Genomic DNA, 20,765 nt, shown 5'->3' with positions numbered 1-20,765 from the left:
TAATGTCAATTTTTTCGATACTAAAAAGGTTACATTTTCTCCAACATACCATACAATCATACATGGATAAGATTTTATCTAGCATTCATCAAATTCATGTGACGAAACGCATACTTGTTTTTGCATTTACATCGATTAATAAATGATATGAGCTGTTACATGTTAATACTCATAAAAGTTAAGTTTGAACGAATTTTTGAGCAAAACCGAAAGCTGATAAATATGGAGCTATTATTCAGCTAAGCAAAGTAAATTCTTAACCATTAACATATAATAAGATAAGGGTGAAAAAGCAAAACGTGGAGTAGAGGATAATTACGATAAATTATATCTTTGAATTTTGATTAATTTATTGTGAAGCAACACGAGACACGTAACAGGAAATAATTTGCCCATGAAGGTAGATCCAATAGATTATTTGTTAGGATCACATGATGCATCATGTATCATGCATGCATGTGCACCATAAGCATTAATCTTAATAAATTAATTGATCATTAATCAACAAAGTCAACGGTCAGCATTGATCAAGAAAAAAGAATAGTCAACTAACCTAAGGTATTCTAGGTTACGTTGTATAACAACATATCCAAAGTTCCTAAATATAAGGAAAATGAGATAACTAGACCGAGTTTAAATGCTCAATTTTCTGCTATAATAGAGGAAATTATCAAAAAAAAACAGCACATTAGATAATATATCATTTATTAGCTGAACCAACTTACGGTTACACACTATATATATCACACGTAATTTTGTTGGGATTTGAAGTTAATACCTCTTATCAAGTGGATTATAGTGGATAACACAAAGATAAGTTAAGGATGGCTGCAACAACAAAGAAAGTTGATGATTTTCCATGGAAAGCAACTCCTTATGTCATAATTTGTTGGATATTAGCAGCTTGTGGAGGCCTCATGTTTGGTTATGATATTGGCATTTCAGGTAAAATTTAACTTGTGAAACCTTCTATGCTTAATGTTATGCTACTATATAGATCAGACTTGTCGAATTAATCGATCAGGCTAGATTCAAATTGATTGAGTAGATTCAATCCGATAAAAAAATCGTTTTCAAATTACTATTGATTTTTCTTATCTTGATATGAAGTCGATGACAATTTATATTTATATAGTAATCCTTGATCATAATTTTCAGTATGAATATATACTAGGCCCAACACGTGATTGATAGTAAAATATCGATTCTTCTGTTGAGACTTAATTCTATTTTCATAGATTTTCCGCTTTGTTATAGCTAAGGCCGTAAATTACCTGAATTGTTTTCAGAACCTCAAATTTTAAGTGAATTATGGCCGGATTTTTTTGGTTAAAAACTTATCATAGTACTACATGCTGATTAGTTGAGAAATTATGGGAAGTAACGTAACAATTAACGTTCTTTTTTTGGATAAAATGCAGGTGGAGTGACAGGAATGGATGATTTCTTAGAAAAATTCTTCCCAAAAGTGTATGAAAGAAAACAACATGCTCACGAAAACAACTACTGCAAATTTGATAACCAAAATCTTCAGCTTTTTACATCATCGTTATATTTGTCAGCACTTGTTTCAAGTTTTGTGGCATCAAAAGTTTGCTCTTCTAAAGGCAGAAAACCTTCAATATTAATTTCATCCTTGTTTTTCTTGGTGGGTTCGGCTATGAGTGCATTGGCTCCTCGTCTATGGATGGTCATCATAGGCAGAGTTCTTATGGGTGTTGGCGTTGGTTTTGGTAACGAGGTCAGTCAATTTACATTCATTAATCAACAATTTATCAATCACATTAGTAACTTTAATTTTCTGAAACCCCTTACCCCTCAAAGTAGAAGATATTATCACGATTTGAAAAATATTAATGGTCAAAATTAATACTTTAACATTATACTAGATATATAATTTATATTATATTTGATATAATTTATACAGTATGTCACAATATATTTTATGTATATTTAGCTTGTATTGTGAATAATTCAAAAAATATTATGGATCGGGACAAATTTGAATTTTGCAACTAGCTAGGTATTTGGGATTTGCTTTTCTTATTGTTCCCCTTTGAGTGTGGTTTAGTACAGTCATTTACTTTAAAAATCATAACTAAAGACAAAACTAGTCAAGTATATTTAATTAATTGCATACATAAGCGTTTGAAAGTGTTGTGTTTTAATAGTAGGTAAATTTAACCTTTAACCTACCAATAACGCACGTCAGAGAGAGAGGTGGCAGGTTAGTGGAGGATCATCCCAAATTTTAGGACATAACGCGCATACATTATATATTTTGCTGAACTTTTTTTTTTTTTTTTTGATAATTGTTCATTTGCAAAAGCTCTAAATTAATAAATAATAAATATAACGAGTAAAAAGAAAAGAATTGAATGAGTCCGGATCCTCTAAAGTCTTAGTGAAACTCTATAAGGCATTTTAAAATCAAGGGATTATATTGGTGGGAGAGAAAAATTAGGGGTGGATTTTGATGAGAAAAAATAGGGGGAATTTTGAAAAGATAATATATGAGCCATTGATTTTTTATTCAATGGTTAATATTGCTCAAACTCTACGTTTAAGGGATCCAAACACCTCTTTCAGTGTGACTTATGAGTTATGACTTCTTAATAAGTATCTTTAATAAATTCAACACAAATCAGATAAAAAAATATTTCCAAAACTACCCCACCCCAAATAAACCTCAAACTTGACTACTTGAGTTTCCCGGAATTCATGTTTGATGTCCTACAATGAGCTACAACCAACTGGATTAGCTGTATAGTTTTATTAATCATGATTGATTTCAAACAATTATTTCAAAATTATAGTATGATAAGCACTCTAATTTTTATTTCCCTTGAGTTGGCAAATGTCACAAGTTAACAAGTCCAAGTACTTCAATGACTCATCATTTATATGAAGTATTCAATAGGTACTACACAAGAATTAGTTCCCTACCATGTCATAACATAAATAGTCTTTCATAAGTAGTCTTTCATTTTTTATTAGAAGTATCATTAAGACAGTATGAACATATTTTATTTAATTAGATAATGACATAGGACGATTATTGGAGTCATTTTTTAGAGATAGAAGATATATTTGGTTGGTAAAGGGATATTGTAGTCTTGTAGAGTATGTAATCTTTTAAACATTCTCTGATTTTCATGTTCTTTTAATGATATTTTACGTTCCTTTGAGCATATAAATAAGTTATTGAAAAATAAGTATACTAGTAAACATTTTGAACATGTATGGTAAAATTTTGTGATGGACATAGTAATAATTTTCAACCTATCTGTAAAATCATTGAACATAAAGAATATGTTAAAAAAATCAAAATTTTTGCTTCTATGTTCAAAATATATATTCATTTTCTCATGAAGAAATATCATATATAAGTTGCTAATAAATGTTCAAAATATTTTACATTATGTATATGCTCAATAAATTAAGCAAGATGTTCAAAATTGTTGTCCAAGACCATGATACTCATCTGGATCACGTGATACCATGTCAAATGACCAACTTAACGAAAAGGTTGAACTGATGGTTAGAAGTTCCATGCATAGTTTTATAGTGTATCAAGTAATGATATGTTTGTTTATGTATGCAGGCAGTGCCATTGTTTTTATCAGAGATAGCACCAGTCCAATACAGAGGAGCAGTAAACATTCTGTTCCAACTTCTAGTGACAGTAGGCATACTGATTGCTAATCTTGTTAACTTTGCAACCTTAAACTTACACCCTATAGGATGGAGGGTATCCCTTGGTTTAGCCATAGTTCCAGCCTTACTATTGTTACTTGGCGCGATTATCATAACCGAAACTCCTACAAGTTTAATCGAGAGAAATCGAGTTGATGAAGGTCGAAAAGTGCTGAAAAAGATAAGGGGAATCGACGATGTTGAGGCTGAGCTTCAACAGATTATAGAGGCATGTGATCAAGCTAAGTTAGTTAAGCACCCTTTTAGGGAATTAAGGAAGAAGCAAAGTGTACCACCTCTTGTAATTGGGATTTCAATGCAAGTTTTCCAGCAAATGACTGGGATTAATGCAATCATGTTTTATGCTCCTATATTGTTCCAAACTGTTGGATTTAAGAGTGATGGATCACTTCTTTCTGCTGTTATTATTGGACTTGTTAATGTCTTTAGTACATTGGTTTCTGTTTTTGGAGTTGATAAGTTTGGAAGAAGGAAATTGCTGCTTCAAGCTTGTGTTCAAATGTTCATTAGCCAGGTATCTTCCCCATTATTATTCTTTGCTACTTGTTCATTAATCTTTTGAGTTCACCTATATGTTACTTTTAATCTAAATTTGCATCTCTTATTTGTTCACTTTAATTTGCATCTTTGTGTTCTCACTTTAATCTAGTTATATGCAAGGTAACAAGGAGAAGGATAATAGATGCCTAAAACACTTCTTTTTTTTTGTTTCTTTTTTGTCCAATTTAGTGGCACTTCAATCATTTTAACAGTACTTACAAGGGTGTTTGAAGCCCCTTAAGAGAAGGGGACATTCAGGGGCGAAGCAAGATTAGGTTTAGGTGTAGGGTCAAGTATATTTCCTTTTTGTTATTATTACATTGTGAGGAGATATTTTACTAGAATTCCTAATTTTCATGTATTCGAGTCTCTTATATATTATAGGTACGGTCAGACTAGCAAGGACCATGAGCCATTAATAGCCTCACCCTTGGGGTCATTAGTTGTTCTTCCCCTATACTTTCTTTTTAAAAGAATGTTTATATGTTCATATTCCTCTAAATTTTTAATTTCAATAGATCTCATTTTGATGTAGGCCAAGTCAAACTTTAAATAATAGGATACGGTCTGTCTTGTTAGATCTTATTCAAACCCGACTCATTGTCATCTTCAAATTAAAAAAGCATCTCTGATCTCTTTTGTCCACCTTAATTTACGTATCAATCATCTGTTAATTTTATTTATGTTTCCTTTGTTACCCTATATCATGCTTATTATATTCCAAGCTAAGACTAACACATATTCCAATTATATATATTTGTTGTGATTGAATGAATGCAGATAGCAATTGGAATAATCCTGATAGTAAAGTTAACAGACACAAATACACTACCAAAAGGAGCAGCAATGTTAGTAGTTGTATTAACATGCATGTTTGTGATGTCGTTTGCATGGTCATGGGGTCCACTAGGTTGGTTAATACCAAGTGAAACATTCCCAGTAGAAACAAGAACAGCAGGTTTTGCTTTTGCTGTCAGTTCAAACATGTTATTCACCTTTATCATTGCTCAAGCATTTTTATCAATGCTTTGTCATATGAGAGCTTATATCTTCATCTTCTTCTCCGCCTGGATTGTTGTGATGGGTATTTTTGTCATTTTCCTTTTGCCGGAGACGAAAGGAGTCCCCATTGATGCTGTTGCTGAAAGAGTTTGGAAGAAACATCCTGTGTGGAAGAGGTTTATGGATGAAGATGATCACAAGGTTCAAAATGGGCCTTAAATTTTTATTTTTATTTTTTTTTTGGAGGGGAAATTTTAATATTTACTCCTTCATTTGAGTTTGGAATACATTTCTTTCTTTATAAGTATTAAAGTATGTGCTATCAACATAAGATTTTTGTTGTATAATACTCCATTGGACTTGTAGAATGAATGAACAAAAGAAAGTTTGCCATTCTTTGTTATGATAATCTTTGTTATGCTCCCTGCGTCTTCTTTTGAAATTTACATATAATTTGTTTTTCTTTTTTGAGATTTACATTTGTCTTTTTTGGGTATCTAACTCACTACTTTTTTATTATTATATTTTTTTACGTAATTACTTTACATTATTTTCGTAATAATTTAACTATTAAGCTGTCTTTTTAAAATATTTATATCTAAAATAATATGTTAAACGAGTTGTCCATTAGTTGGGATCAATTTACAAAGACACTCTCATAATTAAGATTATTTTCTATAATAATCTAATACTCCAAAAAGATCGGTCATAGTTATTAATTAATCCTAATATTATTAAACTTAAAGTCAATTACTTGGAAATAAAAAGGGCGAAATTGCAGACAACGTATGACGATTTCCACTTCCAAATGTTGCTCCCACCTTGCACTTTTTACCTTGAAATTTCCGAGTGATATCTTCAAAGGATAAAAAGAAACTTACTTTTACACAGATCAAAAGAGACATTTCCTTCTCACTGAAAAAACGCTTATATCAACTTATTTGAAACCTATAAGCTGATTTTTTGGGTTGTGAATCAATTGTGTGCACTCATTACGCGTACTTGTTGGACCTAAGTTGAATTTATTTTTTGCCTTCTAAGACTTATTTTTACCCTTCAAACTAGGCTTACAAGTGAAAGGCAGGTAAAACCACAACCTTACTTGAAATCAATGGCTTCTTTTTTTTTTTTAAAAGGAACCCACAAACACGGGAAACTTACATCATTAGATCAGAACGAGCACCACAAGATACAAAACTAGGAAAGTCGCACTCGAAATAGTTTCACCCGATTCCAAAGGAAATATGGCCAATACGCTAAGCTAAATCATGGGCTACCTTATTACTTCTACCATTAATGTGAGACATAAAACATTATCAAAACTAGAAACTAAATTAAAGATATCATCTAGAATTAAAAACAACGAGCTCGTTCCCATAAAATGCTGCTTCAAAGCATTAACAATAGTGAGACAGACACTCTCAACTTCAATGTTGCGAAATCAATGGCTTCTTTTAATCAGAACTCAGCAAAATTATACACAAAAATTTCTGATATTCATATACATACAAAACACTTGGTGTCAACACCAATAAACTCATCGGAAAAAATGTTTCCTTTTTACAGAGCGGAAACTTACATCACAGATGGAACTGTTGTAAATCTTTACTGTAATATCTACACTGACCATGCAAAACCCAGAAGATACAACCTGTTCGCAGTATCGACTGGAGAACATATCAATAACCCAACAAAAAATAAAAAATAAATTGAATTTTTGGAATCTAGGACTGACTATTCAAGCTGCTTCAGGAGTAGCTGATAGAGATCTCTAGCTACTTTGCGCGCAGAACGCCTGCCGTATGTGAGACAGACCAAGATGTCATGACCAATTCCAGAAACAACGAAGTATGAATGTATACATATATACTGCTCTCCTGGGAGCATTTTAATCAACAACCAGCTGCTTTCAAGAAGTTGTCATAAGGACTTAAAGCGGGAAGCTTATAGTGCTGCGGCTGTTGCTGATACTCAGTAGCACATAGCATGGGTGCAGGATGGGCAGGTGGCAATGCCTTGAATGTAGGAACCATTACGTTGTCATCCAGAAAAGGATTTCCCCCCTGCAAAATGATTTCAACTCAAACTAATTGAAACACAGAAAACCATATCTAGTTTCTTAAGAAGCACTTCTAGTCTTCTACTTATACAATCATCAATAAACATCAAGTAACTGACATTTTCACTTTCTGAGATAACTTTGTGCTGAGCAACCAAAATTAATATCTCGACTTCCATCCCCAATTGAATTAACCAATTATTTGGGTGGAAAACATTTTGCAGGAAATGTTGATTTCCTATTTGCCTTTGATTTGTTACGGATAGAAATAGTTTCCAAATAGTGGAAAGAAATATTTCTCCCAAAGGTAGTAAGCTTTTCCTTTTCAAATGAAGAAAGGCCACATCGTTCTCCCTATTCACTACCTTCTCCTTCCCCTCCTATCCATAGTCTCCTTTCCGTTTCCATTCTTCCTTCTCTCTAACTATCCATGCAAGGAACCAAACAAAGGAAGGCTAATTTACAATTGTGTTTCTCCTAGAAACATGTTTTATAATGGAAAAATCATTCTCCACTAGAAATGTGTTAAACAATAAAACTCCACCTCCTCTCTTTACAGTGTGTTTGGATAGCAGTGGTGGAGGGAAAGGAAGGGGAAGAAAAGAGAGAAAAGGGGGAAGCAAAAAGAGGATGGGGGAAATGGGGTTGTGTTTTTCCCCTTTGAAAGTTTGAATCTTTCCAACTATGAGAAGACTTCGTATATTAAAACAGAAACAGTTTGGAGTCTTCCATTTCCCTCCCCTTCTCCTCCCCCAATATGCCTCAACAAGTCTTATTGATCCTCTTATCGCATTCATGTCGTCTCATTGATAACTGGTTGTTCCTTTTTAGTACTTCAAATTGTTTGTATTCTTGGGACATTCAAACTATGAAGAATTCAACCTTCTTGTTAATGTTATGCACTTCACAAATGTGGGAATCAATCCATCTAATAGTAGACAATTCTAGATTTTCATATTTAGTCAAGGGACTAAATAGCATTTTGCAAGCTAAAAACTGTCAAGTTTTAGTTTTTTAATGATAGATTCTTAGTATTTGCATAAAGTGACAGACAGAAGAAGTACGAAAGTAGACATATTCTTGAAGCAAGTATACAGGAAGAAAGAGAAAAAAAACAATAGGACAGATGATGAATATGAAGGAAAAAACAAAGAAAAGACAAATTAAATAAATCATATTATACCAGTGACTGAGGTACTGTCTTGTCCGGCTCAAGGTCAATGTTTTGGACACAGAAGCTGAATAAATTTTCTTGTCTCTGAGCCGTCATCAAATGAGACATCTTCTGCTGCTTACCCATCAAAAGAGCTTCACAGTGACTGGCCATTTCCTTATAAGGCAAATCAGGGGCAGTTGAGACGGAAAATCTTCCGACTTGGTGAGCTGTATCCAGGACCTGCAGTAAGAAGAAGAGGTTACTCATATATTATGTGTAAAGATAGAAAAATAGGAACTGTGCTCTTAAAAAATTGATGCTACATAATCACAAAAGAATAGACCTTACAAAGGATTAGTAGGTGAAAAAAGAAAACGAGATGGTATCAGGAAAGACGGTTCACAATTTCACATTAAAAGAACATCCAAGAGTAGTTTGATCTTAAGCTTGTTTTAACTTTCATTTGTTGCAAAGCATTAATAGCTCATTAGGTACGAGGGCATAAAAGGTGATACAACGAATTTAGTGTAGACAGTAAGAATAAATAAATCTGTCAACATCCATGGTAATTAGAATTCATCTCCAAATATGTGGTTTTCTTAATAAATTTGCATTACCATCCATTACCACTTTAATGAGTGGCAGTGGAAAATTTGTTCGACAATTGATTCCATTACCAGAGTAGAGCATTTTTCTTGCAAATTACGCATGAATTCATTACCATCACCACCATCTAGTACTAGTGCACACCAACTAAATGGGCCAGAACACTGATATTATAGGGTGAGACAGATCAGAACCCATGTCACAGTGACACTGAAAAAATGTTATGGAGGAACATACAGATTCTAAAAGTTGATTGACACTCAAGAGATTGGCATTCTCTATAGTCAATAGTGACTCCTGCTTGGGCTGATTATCAGGCAAAGAATCGTCATCGAGTGTGAAGAGCGGCATAGTCTGAACAAAAAGGCAATAAAATGTGAGTCCTCAGGCTAATAAGCAAAAGCGGTATTGATGTCCAGAAAATATGTATGATCAGCTGGTGCAGAGTCATTACTTCATCCTGGCATACACTTTGTCGGGCATCCAGTTCGTATATTTTGGATGGACTTTCAAACATCTGTGCTCCCAGGGGACACACATCATCTGGCAAAAATTCACTAAGCAATTGCTCCTTCACAGTGCAAATTTCAGCCTGGATAAAGGAGTCACAAGTCCTGATTAGTTTGCAAGTAATAACAAAAACATTCAAGGACCACAATCCTCAAATTTAATTATTCATATGAATTTACTCCCCATCACCTAAAGCCTTTCCCATTTGTTTTGGGAACAAAGTTTTGGAGGAAGGGTTGTGAATGGCCTAGTTTTTTATATTACTTGAAAAGTGGTGCCTTATGGGTAATGTTAAAAATTTGGACGAACATAAATAGAAAAATAAAAAAAGCTTTGGGGTAGAGAGGGAATTCTTACATCCTTCATCTTTTCAAGACTTCTAACAATTTCAGCAGCAAAGGATTCCCTGGTTTGATCCTCTGTAAATATAATATCTGATAGATATCTCAAAGCAGAACTATCATCCTCCTTGGACCCAAATTCTATAGTGGCATTCTTGTTAACAGCCTGCAATTTGCTATCTCCCACCAAACACAGAAATGGATCAACCTGAAACAGAGAAAACGAACATCAAACGCCTCCATTTACAAGCATAAGATGAGCAAAAGGTAATAGATGATAAGCTCGACATATGCCTCTTTGACATACCAATTTATTGTTCAATGTTGCCTTGGCACAAGAGACGAGAGAATGGATTTCATAAGCTTTTGCCGAAAAGATGATCATTGCTGTGGCCAAAGTGAAAAGTGATCGACAGCGTGATGGTGGCAAAGGCCCTATACCACAAATGAAGAAATGAGGTGCATGAAAATCTCCTTCATACTCACTTCCACTTCCAAATCACAAGTTGCATCATCAATTCGTCAGCAACACTAGAAACTCCATTGACATTGTGCACAACCCCACCCCCCGATATCAAACAAAAAAGAAGCAAAGATAATTCTGATCCTCAAACAAAGAGCAGGCTCAAATTCCACATATTCTAAAGCCATATACGAACATTTTCGAGCCTTTGACCCTCAAATATTATGTCTCTCTTTTCTTTTACTCATCATAGTGAAGTAAAGTTTAGTATCAATGGAAGAGACAAATTAGAATCATCAGAGTAACATATACACCAAGTCGTAAACTAAGAAATCAAATTTCACAATACATTTTGTGCAAGGAAACATACACAAAAACAGATTCAGGGAGATCCTTGATCATTCGACCTGCTAGCAATTCAGATTGAATTTACTAACAAGCATAGTTATATGAATCAACTTCGATTGCTTCCCTTTCAGATACTAACTATTTTGAGTTGACTCAAACCACTTAGGCTGGAGTTCTATATCCCATATCCCAATCATATGCAGATCATCTGCGACAACCCATTCTTTGACAAACTCAACAAATGATAAAGGAAATAAACCATGCAAAAAATGTGGTTGCAGTAAAAAATGTGGTCAAGGTCATAAAGAGGAAGCTTAATTTATTATGATGTTGTGTAAAGGGTTGCAAACTTCACATATTGGTCGTATTGGCCATATCATCCTTCTATTGGTCTTATCAGCTTGTACTGGTGCAGGGTTTAAGCCCATTATTCATCACATGAAGACATGAAACCTTAGTAGCAGAAGAAGAAACAGGGCGCAAACCTGTTTTATTGAAGAAAGCAAGAACTACAAGGAGAAGATTCCCTGGTATTTGCACATATCCTCCAAGTCCTAAATTACTATATTATTATTGATATATCAATTCATGTATCAACCAAGATTTTAACAGAAATTGTTAGATGTTCTTCGTATTGGAAATTTTGAGCTGTAGTTGTTGATCAATGCCTTTAGAAATCAATTTACATTTTATGAGTGCAGATTCTTGAAGTAAATTTTCTCTAGATTTATTGTTTGTAGAAACTATTCACAGATCTAGTGGTTAGGAATAATTATTTTGTGGTAAAAGTTGACAAGTAGTAGTCTCCTATAAGCATTCCCATATGAATGTGTTTGACTGCAGCTGTGAATTTAAATTTATATTATTATTCCCCCATATTTGCTAAATTATATTGGCATTAGACATTATTTTTCCCCAATCAGCTACATCAACCAACTAGAAAGTGGTATTCAATATAACTTATGATATGAAGCATTAAACAAAGTTAAAGCCAATTTAGGTACCTCCTTCTGCTAGTGAAATGCCTCTCAAGGAAAATGAAAGCTGAAAACTCCGAACAAGTGCCTCTTGGCTAGAACTCTACAAGCAATACAAGGCTAATCAGAAAAGTTCCAAAACTAAAGAAATAATGTAAGAAGATAGCATTATGAAGCATTTTTTAAGCAAAGAATGTGAGAAAGATTTGGTGTCACAGAAACAAGAACAGGGGGCCTAACTTTCGATCAACATCTGATAAGATTCTAAATGTAATTTATAAAAGTAAGAAGATATAATAACTCCGGAGATGTAGTGTCTCTTCTCTGAACACAATTGAAGGCCTTATATGCTATTAAGTGCAAGAGAATATGTGTCTACTATTTTGAAGAGAGCATAACGATTTGTAAATCACCTTGGCACGGGAAAATAGCAAAACCAGGCTGTATGTATGAGCAACTGCCTCATAGTTTTCAGGTACATTTTCAGGAGAGATTGATTGAGCCCAAATTGATGACAAAAGGAGAATGATCTGTCGGCTACTCAGCCTGAGTGAACTTCCTACCTGTTTTGTAGAGTAACAACTATCATATTATACAATAAATTCTGAAAGTGTCAATTAGTTCAAAATTTACATCCTGCTAATTGTGAAAAACCATATTGAAGGAAACATACACCAAAAGTATAAGCAAGAATTGAGAGGCAAGTGAGAACAAAACTTGCATACTGAAATTCAGGTTCCACAGGTATAAGGCAGCACAAAAGTATTAAAAGCTAGAGAAAGAGGGAAAAAAGGAAATAGATAATATACCACTTCTTTGTTCAGGTTGCCCAAAGAATTATCCTCTGTAGGTACATGCACTGGGTTCCTAATACTAGTTGCTCGACTGTAAGATGATTTCAATCTATTGAGCACCCCACTATTATTATTTCCCCCCTCAAAAGGAATGTTCTCTTTGCTCCCTGGTCTATCCTTGCGTAACTTTTCAAACAGAGCAGTAGAGGAAGAAAAAACGGAGACACTTCTAGAAAGAGACCTCCGTATATGAGCAGCCTTCCCAGACAAAGGCAGAGATGAAGTTTGACGAGGAGCCACTGAAGATGGTACAAGAACAACAGAGAATATACGGTGAGCCACAATTCTAGTTTCATGATCTCGGTGGACCATTGCTGGGAGCAATTGGTGAAACAAAGCCTCTGGAAACGCCTACAGAAATGAGAAAAGAACTGACATTGAAGATTGACAAAATAACTTTAGAAATTAAGAAAACAAACCGTCTGCATAAAAAGAGTAATTTTACTTGCCTTATGCTGATATGATACATTTGGTAAGGAAGCTACGATTTGTGCAGTCCGGAACACAGCTGCGATTGTGGTCCTGGCTATAACAGTAATACTTGAAACATTTTCTAGCATGACAGCCATAATATCAAGAATTGGACCTGCATCTCCAACCTGTTTACAAAAATGAAGACCTCAAATTCCTAAACTGAAAAGCAAAACAGCAATAACAATTTTCAGCAAGGAAATTCTATAGGGAAAAGAAACAATGGGAATTATACCTTTTGCGCTAATTGCACGAGACACTCATCCACTAATTCTCTAAATCTTCTATTATATTTGATAACCTCAGCACCAAGTTTGGAATCATCAAGTGAGCTGTGTATGCTTTTGCGCAAATGTCTCATAACATCACTTACAGCGCCAAGCAAAGAAACAGAAGGCTCGACCGCTGCTTGCTCAGCAAGGGAGGTTGTGACCTCAAAAATGTCCAACTGCATCTCAGGTCGTTTGAGTACATTTTTGTGATCCAGATGCTTCACCAATATCGACAATAAAAAGTGTGAACTATGACCTATGAAATAGTTCCATCATAAGAGTCTGTAATCAATCAATCACCTCATGATGAGTGATGACTTCAAGAAATTATGAGAAATAGAGATTTACCTAAACTTTCCATCACCGACTGCATGTCCCTTATAACAGGACAAGCAACCCCATGTTTCGGAGACCACAGATTTCCATTGTCAAAATAACGGAACAAAGATTCCAAGACACGTCTTGTGGTGGTGGCCTCCGTGCCCAACTTAGCCATGTTATGCAGGCAAACCCTAGACCAAAATCCAGGGTGCTTGGCAACTTCCCTGCAAAAGGAAAAAGATAAATATTTAAATATGAAGGAGATTTACCATCACAAGTGAACAAACACAGGACATGCAGAGGAAGTTCTATGCATAATAATTACTCTGTCACATTTAATTCGCCTTTAGAGTTTATAATTCCTCCCCAAGTAGGAATCTTTGATATATCGAGTGAAGCTGTAACATGACCCTCGTCATTTTGCACTTCTTGCACCCATCCGCCATCAGTGCCCTGTTGCTCAGTGTCATCCCCAGGAACAGCATAGTTTTCCAAGACTACTGAAACAACCTGTTTAAGAAGAAAATAAATATCTTAAAAAGATGTATTTGGTAGCTCGGTACCACCATTCCTTCAGCTCACACCATTTTGTGTATTGACTAATCTCTTTAGATGCATGTCAAGGTTCGGTAGGAAAAAATAGAAGGGAACAGGGGAGAAAAAACATAGGAAAACCCAAACTTCAAGCCCTTGGCGTCTTAGGCATATGCTCCACGAGTACATATTTTTTGTGACTATCAATAGAGAAATATACTTATTTGACAGAAATATCAGAAATTTAAGCTAGAAATCATGAAAAACTAAAACTGGGGTGCAGCATAGAGAGCCACATGGGGCAGCGATGTAGATGGGATTCAATTCTATGGGTACCAACCCCACAACTCCACAAGACTTTAGCAACTAAGTTAGCTTGTTAGGCAACAAAAGTAATCATTAAGGGTTTAATAAAAACCATATATCTCCTACAACCCTCATAGCTATCAAATGGCAGGAAAGCAATTCACCATCCAAAATTTCGAAGTACTTGTAAATCAAGAGGGTGTAGCCAAAGTTGAAGTTGGTAAAACCCAAAAAGACAGGGTTCTAAATGAGCACAAGAGTAAAGAAAATGAAACTATCTGCTTACATTATCAAATTCAGCTAACATATGGGAATGTTCACCCATGAACCAAATCTGCACAATTCAAAAACACAAAATTTAGCACCAATTATGGAAAAAGGTGGGAAAACCTGCAGGGGGGGGGGGGCAGGGACAAAAAAGAGCCAACACCGTGCCTGTCTAACAAGAGAAAATTTAGCAAGGGGATAAATACCAGCAGAACTAACTGCTAATAATAACATAAGCTGCAAAGTAACAATGCAAAAATTACAAGCAATATTAAACTTGTGCAATCACCATTGAAGAAAGAGTCTGCAACCCAGCTGCTCGAAGACGAAATCCCCTCTCATCTTCCCCAACTTCTTGAGCTAGCAGACACAATTTTGGAATAAAGTCTTCTAGGTTGAAGATGAAAGTTCCATCTTTCTGAAACACAATAACCAAGAAAGAAGAATGAAATCCTATGGGTATTGAACATATTACATATCAGGAGTTGCAGTACCCAATACAAAAAAAAATTTAATGGACTCGGTGCACAATAACTTACTATGCACCAAACATCGTATGACATTAGTCAAATTTTAATTGATATAGCCAATTTTATTTGGTGTAATCAGTTATTGTATAGTGAGTTATTGTATGATATAGACAGTTTTCTCCGTTATAGTCAATTTTTGAGTGACATAGTCCGTTTGCGTTCACAATAATTATTGTGAACCCGGTCCATCCAAGACTTGCTCCACCCAGTAACCAAGCATCTAGAATCATAGTGAAGGTATACACTTTACAGTACGCACCTGGTTATTTACAAAAACAAAAAGAGCCTGGCATCCGATAACTCGCAATTCATCCTGTCCTGTTTGATCCAGCAAAATGTGCATGATACTTACTAAACTGCTCGCAAACAAAGGCCTGCAAAGTATAAAAAGGAAAAGGAGTGTTAAGGGTGGGAATTGTAAAAATCCCCATGAATAAAACAAAATCCATCTTGAACCTAATAAAACTCGCTAGAATCCAGTATTCCGCATACTAAGCTACATAAATAGATCCAATCTAGTAAGAGAATATAAACTGTATGCCCAATAGGTTTGAAGAAAAGGACAAATTAATATCCCTGGTTTGAGACAATAGAAGAGTAAGACTTGCGGTGAAGTATAAGATATGATGAAAATTTTCCATATCGTAGTATTATCATACTTGGAGATGTCAAGGATCACATCCAAGCATAACACCCTCTTCGATAGTCGGATATGTTAGGTCAATCAAAGGTCCCAAATAACATGGTCATCAACTGGCAAAGAGATATATTTACTCGAAAAAAAGAATTTGGATGTCAACATAACAGCCCCAACAATTATTTATAAAACCATTCATTTGCAGACATGGGAAATCATCTGTGAATTGAAATTGCAAACTAGAAATCAAACATATTCAACAGTCATATATCATATTCAAGCCATAAAACATATAGTGATGCATTTGACAGTAGACATGATAAATAGCATGCCTAGATAAATATCTCCTCATAGCTTGACGTGAGAGAGAGAATATAACATGCAGACACCGTTTAGTCAAAGTAACATGCAATATCAGACCAAAGAAGATGGAGAATTACATTTGATCTTTACAAGAGACCAGTAATCTCCTGTAGATACTCATGACAATCTTCACAGCATTAAAATTCTGGTTCCGTAATTCCTTGTAACACCGCTGCTCAAGATTATTGGTGATCTGACAAACAGAATGCAGTATTCAGTGAAGCGTCAAAAAACCAAAAGGCAGAGAGGCTATATATTTAACAGATTACAAGATGCAAAACTGATCAGACACGTCAATCCTATGTTATTCAACATGGCCAAAAAGATATGTGGTACAGTATGTCAAAAACATGAAGAGCCTTAATACAAACAAAAATTTTCTTTAACGGCTGCTCAAGCAACCAGAAAGATACTTTCAGCATCACGCAAAGAAAAACCTAGGTTCGCTACCTACATTGTAAAGTTCAACTGGTTTCCCATGACAAATTAGACCAAACACTTCTTGGAACAATTCAATTAGTTGCACACAATCATCCATGTCACCCTATAATTCTCCAAGAAACACAGTTCACTATGGCCACAACAGACACCTAAATGTAGCAGAATGTATGGTATTTCGAGAATGCAGGTGCCTATAGGGGGGGGGGGGATTTTAAAAGATTTCTGCAGCTGAAAGTACCTTTGGGACACGCAGTGGATTTCTAGCAGCATATTCACAGAGCTTTCCTATCATCCGATCATTTGGTCCTTCATCCTAATCAAAAAAGTATGTTTAGCAATTATGATATTATTGAGACATGATTCAGTAGGAACTGAGAGCACATGTGACATGACTACAGATGTTTTTAATAGAAGCATGTCACAAAAAGGGAAAAGAATGTAACTGTTATAGCAAATTGCAGAAAGCATCAAATTTCTACTAAACTATTTAAATAGATTTTATATCAATTCAAGAAATAAACAACACTGATGAGTGGTGACACTAACAATCTTTAAGCATGAAGCAAAACATTTGACCACGACGAATCACATCTTCCCATATAACATGACGATGAAATTGTCTTCTATGCAAAGCCATGTACCAAACCTCACAATAAGAGCTAAACGAACCATCCCTAAAAAGGTACATAGAAAAGCATCGCAATATCTAACACATTCTAGCAGCAGAACATTCTGGCAGCATACTTCTTTTACACTGTCACTATGTCAATGTCCCAAATTGACCCTTGATTTCAACTAAAAACTAATGTGGGTTGCATTGGCATGAAACATACATCCTATGATTCCACGATTATTTGTGCCCCTCACGGTGCATATGTAAGACAATAACAAATTCTTGAGTGAGCACTCAATTGAAGTTCTATATTTTGAATACAATGAAGTTCTGACGACAGTAAGAGAAGATGTTATAACAGCTGTCTGTTCTACTTGCAGAATTCATGATTATGAACCACCTTAAGTAGTCTGATTATGACATAAACAAATGTGTGTGATGAACTGACATCTTTAGGACAGATTAAAGAAGAAGATTGTGGACTTAAATGGAACTTGATTGATAATTATCTGAAAAACAGTAAAATAGAGATAGTGTTTACAAGCTTTCTAGAGGCTTGCTCTCTCCCAAAAGAACTCTTAAAAGTTCACCCAAATACTACTCAATATTCAACATGATTTCTCTCTCCCTAATCTATTCTATTTATAGAGATACTTCCTCCCTAACTCCCTAATTTATTCTTCAGCTACTATTAAAACTAACTAGTTATTTAATACCAAAAGTGCCCCTCTCCCTAGGCTAGTCTATTACAAGGTGATACCTACATGCATCACACTATGATCACATTGAATGACCAGCATCAATGCAGCTAACTCAGATAATTACTAAATGAATGATGAAAAAGATACTCTCCAGAATCTGAAAATGCATCTAGCATCAGTCATCACCTTTGTAGTGTGACAGGCATTGTTCATTCAGAAAAGTGAAATGTACATCAAAAAATAGATTGATACGGTTAAATCATGTATAAGTATGAAGAGATGACATGCTTGTCACAACTGTGACTTAGTCAATGTACAGAGACCTGCATAAATCCGTGAACTAGAGCAAAGACTACTTCGATACCTACTACAAACCAAGTTTATCCAGGATGACAAAGCAGCTTGACTCCCAAACAAGCACTAACAAGCTGAGAATAGATCTTGGCAATAATGAGTACGGAATCGACTATTAATTGTCAAGACTAACGACTAACCAAGTGCAATGAGTGAACTTGGTGAAGATTAAAGGTTGTGCGGATTTAGGTAAAAGAAAAAAGGTGTCTGATTCCTTCGTGGTTGAATCTAGGATGACCATTTTCGATAGGCATGCTTCATTGAATGATAATTGGTGCATGAATTAAGATTTGTCTCTAATTCGTGTATATGTGCAACAAGAAGGCGTCTATGATTTAGTCATTGTGGAAAAAGTGAGTTTGTCCTTAATTATACATGAAATAGGAACACGCATGGCAGTTGGAGAACAAAGAGATAGTGTGCAAAAGGCAGTCATCAATACACCTCAACATGATTAGTACAATGCCATGCAGCTGAGAAGAGATCCTTGCAACTGAGCCACAAACTTGAACCTATAAATTTATGTAGAAATACCCAAGGGAGATAAATCCTAAAAGACATATAGTGCCAACTCTTCGGTACACGACAATGAGTGTTTGTGTAAGCAACAATTGGTATAAAAGAATGTTCCATCCTTGATAACTTGTACTCTAATTCCTAACAGTCAATACCACGAACAAGCACCATCACAAAGATCACCGCAAAATATGTCCATGGTATACTCATGACAATAAAGCATAAACACGAATTAGAAATGAATACAAAGCATATAATGCCATAATCTAACCTGGGTTTTGGGAAAAATATCCGCAATCAATTTCTTGTACCTCTTCACAGGCTGCCTAGACCTTGCCCTCAAACCAGGGCAAAAGAAACAAAGACTGCCACATGCTGGCAAAACTTGCCTTGATATTACCCCAGAAACAACACTCATTTTTCCAAAATTTTACCAATATTTACAATTTACAACAACCTTCAACTTTCAAATTGTAAAACAACAAAAAAAAATCAAAAGATGGTAGCTTTATTTCCCTTGAAATTAAGAATCAAAAACTTCTATATTGTCCCAGAAAACAAAAACCCAGAGCTGGTGGGTAAGAAAAAGAGAACCCTCAAAACTCAAAATGGGTAGCTCTTGTTTTGCGGAACCAGCCTGCAAATTAAGAGATCATAATCATGAACTGTTTCATGAAATTTACACCAATAATTCTATATTTCTCAACTGGATTTCATTATATCAAATCAATAATCATCATCAAAAAACCAAAAAAGCATTAAATTGAATAATTCTCTTGTGGGTCAATATAATTTTTGGCTCTTAAACATGGGTATTTCTCAAAATTTTAAAATTTTAAAATAAAAAAAAATTAAAAAAAAAATAAAAAAGATTAAAAATTGCAGATTAAAATAAAAATGGGAGGAAAAAATAACCTCTGGATCGATGCTTGAAGAAGCAGAGAACAGAGGCTGGAATACCGTGAAGACTATGCAAAATTGCACCAATTTTCAGACATTCATAAAACAGCGAAATTTATGATCTTCCTCTCTCTCTCTTTCTCTCTCTATTATCTCCCCAATTTTCTTTTTTTCCTTTCTTATAATTCTAATTTCTAAATAAATAAATTTCTCAAAGATTAGGAACTTTCTATTTCTTTCTCTTTGATATGTAGGGGATGATCAAATTTCCCAACGGTCTGAAAACCATTTGCATAAATTTACAAGATTTGCCATTTTCAATGGCACAGTTGTTTCAACCGTCGATTGTTTTTTTTTTTTTCTCTTTTTTGGGCTTATTTTAGTGGTAAGGTGGTCCTTTGACTATAAAGTGTCAAATGTCAATATCGAGTAACGACACCTATCATTGTCGTTTCATACTGGTCAACCTTTCATTAACCTTAGGTGGCAAAATCGACCCATAACCAATATATTACCAGAAATCCGTTTTTAAATATGACCCAACCCGACCCTAACACAACCCAAAAGAATCTAGACCCAAATATGACCGTACTCAAAACATCCTGACAGTCAGTAATAATGTAATATTTTTCATGAACATTAAAAAAATAAACTTAAACTTTCTTTGTGATTAAATTCATCAACGAAATAGAACTAAATAAAGATTCGTAAAAGCTTCTAATCAGAGCGAAATCTAAATATCACATGGTTATGTGACGCAATCAATCCAAAAAATTTACGTAGGTAAAAGAACTTAAACTGATGTTTTTTTATAAAAAAACTTAAACTATTCTAGTTATTTGACTTTGTTTATACTGGTTAGTATGTGTTTTGTTTATTTGTTATGGAAAGAAAGTTGACTTTACCAGAATTGACTCGACACGACATTGACCCGAGTCATCAAACTCGTACGTTACCCGAAATTTC

General features: G+C 34.7%; 2 protein-coding genes across 2 annotated transcripts; one reads left to right on the top strand and one right to left on the bottom strand.

Annotated features, from left to right (window-relative positions):
• Positions 1 to 623: 623 nt before the first annotated feature.
• LOC104883884 (sugar transport protein 8) lies at positions 624 to 5,684 on the top strand. The gene is made up of 4 exons (XM_010668453.3): positions 624 to 945; positions 1,422 to 1,741; positions 3,605 to 4,231; positions 5,038 to 5,684. Exons 1-4 carry the CDS (start codon positions 825 to 827, stop codon positions 5,476 to 5,478), a joined length of 1,509 nt encoding a protein of 502 aa, XP_010666755.1. The 5' UTR covers positions 624 to 824; the 3' UTR covers positions 5,479 to 5,684.
• Positions 5,685 to 6,612: 928 nt separating this feature from the next.
• Positions 6,613 to 20,161, bottom strand: LOC104883885 (hypothetical protein). The gene is made up of 20 exons (XM_010668454.4): positions 19,815 to 20,161; positions 19,171 to 19,536; positions 16,954 to 17,028; positions 16,352 to 16,467; positions 15,534 to 15,648; positions 15,034 to 15,162; positions 14,764 to 14,811; positions 13,963 to 14,147; positions 13,665 to 13,861; positions 13,280 to 13,572; positions 13,023 to 13,172; positions 12,529 to 12,924; positions 12,133 to 12,282; positions 11,747 to 11,822; positions 10,239 to 10,366; positions 9,948 to 10,139; positions 9,535 to 9,672; positions 9,318 to 9,434; positions 8,502 to 8,714; positions 6,613 to 7,322 (listed from the first exon to the last, which is right to left on the bottom strand). Exons 2-20 carry the CDS (start codon positions 19,315 to 19,317, stop codon positions 7,152 to 7,154), a joined length of 3,036 nt encoding a protein of 1,011 aa, XP_010666756.1. The 5' UTR covers positions 19,318 to 19,536; positions 19,815 to 20,161; the 3' UTR covers positions 6,613 to 7,151.
• Positions 20,162 to 20,765: the final 604 nt, after the last annotated feature.

The sequence above is a fragment of the Beta vulgaris genome, chromosome 3, assembly GCF_026745355.1.
Source record: "Beta vulgaris subsp. vulgaris cultivar EL10 chromosome 3, EL10.2, whole genome shotgun sequence".
Classification (NCBI taxonomy): Eukaryota; Viridiplantae; Streptophyta; class Magnoliopsida; order Caryophyllales; family Amaranthaceae; genus Beta; species Beta vulgaris.
Note: the sequence above shows the minus strand (reverse complement) of the source record. Positions and strands in the feature narration are given on the sequence as shown.